Genomic DNA, 10,276 nt, shown 5'->3' with positions numbered 1-10,276 from the left:
AGCTGCACATGCGACACGCAATAGAGCCATATACATTGGAGGGGTTCATTGTCAAATTTGACACTTCAAGGAAGGGTTGATGAAAACTGCCATGTGCTGGTTTATCTATCCATGTTTGCTTTCCTATCGGTTCTTGCATAAGATTTACTGTTTAGTGCATCGTTGCTTTAGTGTGTTACGTTTAATTTGATCGGGAGACGTGTTCGTCGACGTCAACGGACAGCACTGCAAGAATTGGCCGTGGCACTGCAAGAGGAGTGGGTCAGATTGCCCCAAATCGTGATTGGACGCTTGATTAGGAGCATGCCACGACGAATTGTTGAATGTCTGAGGATTGGTGAAGCAATTACTCATTATTAAGACAAAAATCAAAAACATCCATTTTCACTTTTGACGGTGTATCTCTTTGCGAGTGAAATGAGCCCATATGAACTGTTTATGTTCATGTGTAGGCAATTGGCCTGTTATTAACATACACTGGCTACCTCTAATAAAAATCAGCAGTGCATTTCCGCAGTTTTGTATTGTTTCTGAATATCCCCTACTTTTTTTGAAGAGTATATAATATATTTTAAAAACCATAAGGGCCCTTGTACAATAAGTAGCATGTAGGGCCTAGATTACTGTTCAACTGATGGGCCATGATGAGTTTGACCTTGGGCCTACAAGTAAGTAAATACGGCCCTGTAAATGGATAAATGTATATAAAGCTACCCTTTGTGATACTTTTTTCATAATCCATATGCAACGTCAAAGCAAACATGTAAATGTATAATATTTATTTGTATTCCGTCCAGTTCTATTTATTGTTATTTTAAAATGTATATTACGGATAAATAGGTTACAGAAATGAATTTATATTTATAATTTTTTTAGTTAGAATGTTAGTGTATGTATATATATGTGTACTCTATTAATATATATTTTAAGTTATAAAATTTGTATATTTATTACTAATACTATTAACTGTCTTTTTATTTATTCTGATGAAGAGAATTTAATTTATGTTTATATAGACATTTCTTTCGAGGTGGGGTAGCCAAGGTTTTCTGTATACATTGTCGTACAGGTAAAAGAACCCATGAGAGATGGAATTCAAAATAATAATAGGAAGTATTGAGGCTGTCTGGTCAAAATTTCCTTCATATTGCTACAATATCTAGCAGGTAACCATTTCTTCTGGAATATACTCATGTATTTATTCTATAGTATAATATAGAGTGGTGCAGTACAAACACTTGCATAAAATGTTTCTTGGGCATGAAATAAGGAGAAATGAGTAGAAAATAAAGTTTATTGCTTAAAAACGCATACAGTTATTATCACAACATTACAACAAACATACATGCCCCCCACACACACACACTATTTCCACTAGTCATACTTAAGTGTTCTTCGGATGAATTTAAAGTAGCTAAGTCTCTAACTCAATATCATCCAAAATCTTCAACATTGAAAACACGATTTATTTGTCAAATTAAATCAACATTGAATTTTGTGATCTTACCGGAATAAGATGGGTTTTTGATATCCAATATTTAAGACAAAATAAACATTTTACCATTGGTACACGAATCGTGTACCATAATGCGCTTCAGCCCCAGTTGTAAAAAGAGACTCGAGGGATGAGGCTAGACACATTGCACACAAATCGAACGACGTATGTAGACTGGAATAACCAGACGCTAGAAATTTGCACTCGATTGAGACTGCTGGCTTATTTCGTCGAACATAACTAATTTGAAATTGGAGTAAAAACGGAAACCATTGAATGTAAATCAGTTTATATACATTCATATTACAGTATTATATGCGTTGCGACCCACTTTTGTCAATTTCTAGGTCCCAAATGTTAGCGATTTAGCTCCTTTAACTCTCCCATACAGTTACATATAGGGATGATAAATTGTTCATCTTGCTGTCCATCCACCATCCATAGTAATACTAGTACCAGTCATCTGTGATGCTGCAGGTGAACATATAAAACATACTGCCTCCCCCACCTAGAAAATATAATTCCAGATTAATACCAACAGATTGTCTTCTGAAAGTACATAACCCTTGCAGGCCTGTTGGAAATAAGTTTATTATGGGCTACAATGGCGGATTTGCTTAAGGGTGAATCTTGCGTTTTGATTCGTCAATTAGACAATAACACCCCTCTGTTTTAGTAATTTTTCTTTAAATCCTAAAATAGCATGTTACAATGTCGATAACGCGTCTTGGGTCCTAATGATCTCAGGACATGTATATTGCACAATAACACCCCTCTAAATGCGAAACAGGAAGTGTTTATCTCCGAAGTAATGTTACATTATGAAACTTAATAGTCTTTAAATGGCATTTAGTAACTGGATAGAGTAACAACAAAAACACAGTTATCTCTAGTTTATTTTAAAGGTTCAATACCACTCTTGTTGTAACTGAATAATATGTCCTAATCTTTATTCTGGTCAACAAATTGTACTATTTTACAATATTCCAATTAATTGATGATACAAATTTCATCTTAACACAATTAATTTAAAAAATTGGAAAAATTCAACTAAATGATTTGAAAAGCCTGACGTAAAGCTTTTCAAATGTGACCTGGATTTAAAAATATTTTTGAACCCTTTGGACAAGTAAAATAGGATTTAATGGATAATTTACACAACAGGTAGGACACTAACACATCTAGTACTTAGAATAAGGCTATTTTTTATTTTCTGGAGCTGTCAAGCCAGCAAGAGTGTTATTGTCCCTTTAAGGCGACGTTTCGTAGAGTATTCTCTCAACGTTACCAAACTAATACAGTAATACAGATATGAAGCAAACATATATAGACAAAATACAACAACATGAAACCATACTTGACAACGACAAGATCAAGTTCACCCAAATTACCGATGGAAAATCGACATGTAATGAAGCGCTATATAAATCGAACAATAATAATAATAATGATGTAATGTGCCGATCAACCTTGCTAATACGTTCAATGGACTAGTATTTATCACTCAGCTTTTGTTAAATGGATTCGGTTAATGCGTGGCTAATGTTATTGTTAAATTGGTTACAAAATAGAATGTAGTTATTAGTAGTCATACGTACTTGATCAATGCCGACAGGCTCGCCAGTGGCATGCACCTGAACAATTTGTTTCTGAAATAAATACATAGGCGATTTTACTGGTGTACAGCCGTTAGTCCCATGCTTATAATGAATACGGTATGGTCATGGATAGGCCCTACTCTATCAAAAGAGCAACATTCTGTGTTTACGAAATGAAATAAAATGGGGGTTTAACGTCCTACAGGTGCGTGTTTAACTGGCATTCTAAAGTAACAAAGTGAAACAGCCTATCTAATAAAATCATTCTTTCAAAAATCTGCACATTTTCAGCATAAACCGCTATCACAATTAAGGGCGTATTCAGGAATTTGATCAGGGGAGGGCCCAGGTTGGAGAGCACGTTCAGTTTGGCGCGAGGTCTTGGGGAATACGCTAGCGGCTAGAATTTTATAAAATCAGAAGCTCTGTTACAATATTTCTAATCATTTAGGTGCATACATGTATGTTTATTAGATGGAGTGAAGCAATGCATCGCACGTATGTTTATTCGACATTTTTTCGGTGAATCAATCGGCGTCGAAATTCGCCTAGTGTGTCCACTGTCATTCGGCCGAATGATTCGCCCGAATCAAACAGGTTTGATATATTCGGCCGAATTATATTCGCCTGGTGTGTCCGTTTCGCCGAAGCATTCGGCCGAATATAGAATTCAACAGCCAATCACCACTCATATCGAGAAGTCACGTGATAGATTGAAGACATAGACGCCGCCATGTTTAATCATGTGACGTGAAAGGTGATGCAACCGACAGGTTGAATCGGGCGAAGCATTCGGCTAGTGTGTCCACCCATTCGGCCGAATAAAATTCGGCACCGATTGATTCGGCCGAATAAAATTCGGCACCGATTGATTCGGCCGAACGATTCGGCTAATGTGTCCACTGCTTTACGCGCCTGAGATAATATATATTATTACTGTATATGATACTGTATATTAGTGACATTGAATTGAAATATTCGTGGACATTTCAGTTTTTGAGGCCAAGTATAGCGAGATACTTGAAGTGAGGTTAACTGTTGGTAGCGGACTCTGTTTGAATAATTAAACGAAGTCTAATTTTTTGTGGGTATTTACAGTACACCTCGCCCAGCACGGTATCGTATGACGTTGGCTCACTTGGGGGGCCCTGTGTTGGCCGAGACAGTTCATAGGGATTTTCCAACCTTTTAAGTAGTGCAGGCGGAAGGCCCGACGAGGAAAAGCGTCTCCACGTTCGGATTGGACTAAAACCACAACCCCTGTATACCATCAAAGTTTCCTCCCGTACAGTTGGAAACTGAATTTAGCGAAGGTCGCGCCGCTGCCAGGGCAAAAAAACAAAATAATTATAGCACAATGCACGACGAATGTCCATCTTCATTATTCCGGTTGGTGCAGAAAAATAAAATATTAAACCTCGTTTCATTTCATCTTCGATCTTAAATAAAAATATAAGGGGTGTTAATAAAACCCATGTTGGCAGGTAGACCAAATTGACAAACCTTTGCTTCTTCAAATGTTATTCCTTGTTGTTTCGATCTATCTCTAGCTTGATCAATAAATACTGGAAAATTAGATTAATGGACAAAATAATTTACAAAGAATGGAAGAAAACACCTTAGAAAAAAAATTATGTTGAACTTTGTAATATAATATACTGTCTAAGAATAAGTAAGTAACTCAATATTGTTTTTAGAAATGATATAAAAAGTCTCCGAGAAACAAACATTGTACAAATAATTTCTTTAAAAAGTTAATATTTTTAAATTACCCCCCTTTGTTGGATATCGTATTATACTGATGTTTGACTTACATGGCGTCTCCACATACCCTGGGCAGACAGCATTACACGTTACTCCTGTTCCTGCTACTTCTAATGCTACCGTCTGTATTAAAATAAATAGATCATTTATGTATATTTAAGCTGGATTTGATTATACATCAGCTCATATCCATTTCCCCGCTTTCTCCGACCGCCATAGACCCCCCCCCCTCTCTCTCTCTCTCTCTCTCTCGCGTCTACAATGTTATAGAAATGAAATGTATCTGAGAAAGTGTAATTACTACTAATTACCCTGATAACAGAAATCCAATATAAATTGTCTTATGTTGTATATCCTACCTTCGTCAAACCCATTAAACCATGTTTAGCAGAAACATAAGCTGATTTATTAGGTGAAGCAACATGACCGTGGGCTGAAGACATGTTGATAATTCTACCCCAACCTAAAATAGAAAAACCAATGTTAAGTGTCCAATTAACGTGACGCCGACCCTCTTGTGTAGGCAATATCGGACCCTGATCTGCAGATTGCAGAATCTTAAAAACTGAGGTTGAAAAATAACCCTAAAATATTGAGACTTTTCTTTAATAATATATCAACAAATAAGAAGAACGCCATTCACCGTCACCCCACAAAATGTATTTATGCTGACGCTGACAGTATAGTCCGCTTATAAGTCCCACTTGCTGTGCCCGGGTGACGCCAGAAAGTCGCATACCATTTACATAACCCGCTATGTGTCAATTTGTTCAGACGAATTCATGTGTCAGCGCGTATTGAACAGTTACGCGACGTTTGTCGAACAAAAGTTATTAAGCATATTTTAAACGGAAATAATAAAATCGCATGCGCATTTATTAACAACCAAAAATAAATTACATGTAGGCCTACATAATATTTTTGATTTAAGAAGGATTGCTTTGTTTACCTTTTGTTTTCATGGGTGGTAAAAATCTCTGTATAAGATGGAATGGAGCTGTTAACATGAGATTAATAAGTAGATCCCATTTCTCTGGTGGAAAAGATTCTATAGGTGACACATATTGAATACCTACAATAAGAAGATAAAAAGAAATGAAACGGAGTTTAACGTCCTACTGTTCGGTATACCGCTGAGCTAATATAGACGGACAATATATGCCATACAATACAGTATGTGCTAATCTGGGGAATCTTGCCCGGACAGTTGGCGCTACCGCCTATGCCTACTCTTATTTCGAATGCCAACTGTTAAGGATTCTTTCACACGCATGTCAAAGTGTACACGGTATCTCGATTTTTAGTCTCATCCGAACGACTAGACACTTTTCCTTGCCAGGCCACGTACCTGCCATACACCACTGACAAGGGCAAACTTTCTCGGTCAACACTAGGATTGATCCCGAAATCACCCAGTCCGCCATACACACTGAGCCAAGGCGCTCCCCACGTATCGACATTTTATAATATGTAACCTATTAATAACCGAAAGGCGGATGTGATACACGAAAAATAAATGTTAATTAAAACACCACAAACCTGCATTATTAATTAATATATCTAGACCCGATGGATATAATTTAAATATTTCCTCTGATAATTTTATAATGTCTTCTGACTTCGACAAATCACCTCCAACAAAATTCACTTTTGATCCGTATTTCCTATAATAATGTATGAAAAAGGAGCAACATACAAAACAAAAAGCTAACTACGAGTGTTCGATCCCTGCATTGGCCGAGGAAGTTCATCCAGATTTTCCGGCTCGGTTTCCCCTTGTCAGTGATGTAGGACGGAGGGTCTGACAATGACAGCTGTCTAGTCGTTCGGATGGGACGGAAAACCGAAGTCACGTGTACATATTGGCGCGCACGTAAAAGATCCTTTGGCAGTTGGAATTCGATAAAAGAGTAAGCCGTAGCGCCGCTGCCCGGGCAAAATTTCCCACATAGCACACTGTATGGCGTATGCCCGTCTTCATTAGCCCAGTTTAGGAGCAGAACAGTAGGACGTTAAACCCCATTTCATTTCATATCAGGGCCGCCGAGAGTATTTTTATGTGCCCCCCCCCCCCTGCTCCCACACTAAGACCACATTAAGACCATATACAAAAGTAGGGTTTCTAACTTTTACACCTGTATAGTCTGAGTAGGGGATCGTATCGGGGGCTCTACGGCACAAATGCAGGTTATGTCGACGTAAAACAAATAGATATTATGGGCAACCCGGGTCTCCATGGACCCCGGAGCGATGTACCGCCTGAACACTGACACCCCCCCCCCCCCCTTGGGTCTGCATATAGTTCTAACAGAACAGTTAATGCAGACATTCCAAAGTGAATCGAGCTGTTGTACCCAATAAGTGGTATTAGGTGTAAACATATTCTGCCTCACACACGACACTCACTGCCACATGTATTATAGAAATTATAATAAACATTGGCCATACTTATTAATTTCAGTCTTCAATAAGTGGATTTCATTTTCAGTACCAAATCCATTAAGAATGACATCACATCCTCGATTGGCTAGTCCTTCGGCGATGCCCTTACCAATGCCACTAGTGGAACCAGTTATCAGAGCAACTTTCCCGTGGAGCTGGGCTAAAAACATAGAAATACACAGAACAGTTCTCATGATACACCCTTTGGCGATATTCAGTAGCTACGGAATGTTCCTATAGATAGTGTACAAAAATGTGTAACCAAAAGATGTGCCACTCCGTACGCTACGTAAATCCTCCTCCCCACACACTAGTTGAAAAATACAACATGAAAGTAACAATGCGGCATTTGCATTTTTCACTATAATGTGTCGCAGTGCCGTTGGTGTTCGACATTGTCTTTCGGATGTGACGAAAAAACGAGGTAGGGCACTGTATGTTGGATGCCGGTCTTCATTTGCCCAGTCGGTGCAGAAAAAGTATGACTTTCATGTCATTGACGGCAGCCTACAGAGTTAGGTTAGATGGTGAATCAAAACAAACTATATTTCGGAACATGTAATTGTCAATCGGAACATATAAATATATTTTAAAATAAGGTATAGATTATAAATGGAATGGATTGGATTCGAATTGAGTGTAACGTCTCGTCGACACTATAAAGCCGGTTGATATTGATAGGAACATCTATAGTATACCTTAGATATTCTATGTACGTTATGTGTGCATTAAATTGCGGGCAGGCTCGTAGCCGGAGGTGGGGTGGGGGCTATACTGTAAACTGTGCCCCCCCCCCTCCAAAAAAACAACAACAAAAAAACAAACAAAACAAACCTTCACTGCCCCTCCGCAGCCAGCAAGCTGGATTGCGGGGGTAGGGACGGGGTGCCCAGGCAGCTCGAATTCTTACCACAAAAAGATACTTGTACACACAATAACAGATAAATTGAAGTCATATTTACCCAATCGCATTCCATGTTTTAGCACAGAAGACATCTTGGACAATATTTTTATATACTGTACGTGTACGAGAGTTATAAATAGGTTATAAAGAGGTCATTCGATAACGCTCTGCTAAACATGTATTATAGTTGTAGAACAGAACTACGACCTAATACAGTCTTCAAATATGTTAAGCTAATTGTATCACTGCAAGTATTAGCATTACTTCCAATCGAAATTTATATATGCCTTATATACAGTGAAAACGTATATTTTGGCAACTGGAATAAACGACTGTGAGAAATGGTACAACCTCAAGATATAAATAACACAAACCACGTATATAAACTATTGGTGTATATACGTCAACATAGATAAGTGTCTGCCCGCGTGATTGTATGTCTATCATCATTCACTGTTGGCGTTATCTTGGGTTGGGTGTAAAATAAAATGGGGTTTAGCGCCCTCACCATGGACCTTACAATAAAACGGGCATACGCCATGCATTATACAACAGCGGAAATTTCGCCCGGACGGCGGCGTTTCCGCCTACTCTTCGTCGAAATAAAAAGGGTTCTTTTACGTGTACGCCAACGTAATACGGGACCTCGGGTTTTTGTACCATCCCAACGACTACACGTACCATTCCTTGCCAGGCCCTCGGCCCAACGCAACTGACACGTTTCTTCTCTGGAAAATCCCGAGAAACTTTCTCGACCAACACTGAGCCATTGTGTTTCCTGTCCTGAATACAAATTAGTAAATTTTAATACAACTCAGCAACCATTATATAGTCATAATTAACTGTCAAGCAAGAAAATTTTAATGGTGAATTGGAAAATAGAAGCGAACAACATTATGGAGAAAAGAACCAGCGGTTGCTATGCAAGATATACCCACATTTTGCAAGAGGTGGATAGAGAACAAGCTCCCCCCCCCCCCCCAAAAAAAAACCGCGATTTTTCGCACAATCAGGGGGCATAATTAAGGACGTTATGGTCTGAAACGCGTGACTACCAAAAGAAACTGATATCTTTGGGGTATTAACATATATTTTAAGTTTCATCATCCACAACCTTAGTACTACATACTTTTACACTATTTGCGTACAAGGAGCAGCCATTTTGTCGGTCAGTTTTGTTTCGATTTTCCCGATATTTGAACTCATCCATCATTAGATGTAACGGTGATATTGTTAAACAGTTTTTAAAATTGGATAAATATTGTGGGCTTAGGGAATCCACTTATGGCCTGATATGCACAAATATCAAATGGAACCATGATCTTTAGGGTATAGCTGTGATATATTCATACGTTTTTTTTTAAATCGGATACAAATCGTGAAGTCTAGAGGGACCACAAGCTAAAACGCGATTTTCCGTACAATCAAGGGCCATAATTCAGAAAATTGCGATCCGATATGCGCAAATATTGAAAGGAACCAAGATCTTTGGGTTACAAACATGTATTTCATCAAGTTTGATCAAAATTGGATCAATATTGTGACTTCTAGAGGGTACACAACCATGATATACCATATTTTTACACTCTTTGCACACGAGAGGCAGCCATTTTATCCTACAGTTTTGGCCCGATTTTCACGAAATTCAAACTCAGTTATCATTACGGTGTAACGGTAGAACTTATCAGTCTGCCATATACAGTAGTGTTCCAAATTTCAGTCAAATATCTCAACGTTTTATTTTAAAACTTCCGGAAAACAGAAATGACGGAGAAAACCGACATGTATAGTCCCCACGGGGTTTCACTCTTAAATAGTGAGAGCCTTAAAGGCTCAATACCACTCTTGTTGTAACTGAATAATATGTCCCAATCTTTATTCTGGTCAACAAATTGTACTATTTTACAATATTTCAATTAATTGATGATACAAATTTCATCTTAACACACCTTATTTTAAAAATTTTGAAAAATTCAACATAATGGTTTGAAACGTCTAACGTAAACCTTTTCAAATGAAACTTCGATTTAAAAATATTTTCGAACCCTCTGGACAAGTAAAATAGGATGTAAT

At 38.0% G+C, this 10,276-nt stretch overlaps 1 protein-coding gene across 1 annotated transcript; it reads right to left on the bottom strand.

Moving 5' to 3' along the window:
• Window positions 1-1,280: 1,280 nt before the first annotated feature.
• Window positions 1,281-8,576, bottom strand: LOC130010294 (D-beta-hydroxybutyrate dehydrogenase-like). The gene is made up of 9 exons (XM_050552453.2): window positions 8,262-8,576; window positions 7,306-7,459; window positions 6,397-6,521; window positions 5,807-5,929; window positions 5,217-5,320; window positions 4,908-4,980; window positions 4,597-4,658; window positions 3,094-3,144; window positions 1,281-2,003 (listed from the first exon to the last, which is right to left on the bottom strand). Exons 1-9 carry the CDS (start codon window positions 8,293-8,295, stop codon window positions 1,911-1,913), a joined length of 819 nt encoding a protein of 272 aa, XP_050408410.1. The 5' UTR covers window positions 8,296-8,576; the 3' UTR covers window positions 1,281-1,910.
• Window positions 8,577-10,276: the final 1,700 nt, after the last annotated feature.

The sequence above is a fragment of the Patella vulgata genome, chromosome 6 (assembly GCF_932274485.2).
Source record: "Patella vulgata chromosome 6, xgPatVulg1.2, whole genome shotgun sequence".
Classification (NCBI taxonomy): Eukaryota; Metazoa; Mollusca; class Gastropoda; family Patellidae; genus Patella; species Patella vulgata.
Note: the sequence above shows the minus strand (reverse complement) of the source record. Positions and strands in the feature narration are given on the sequence as shown.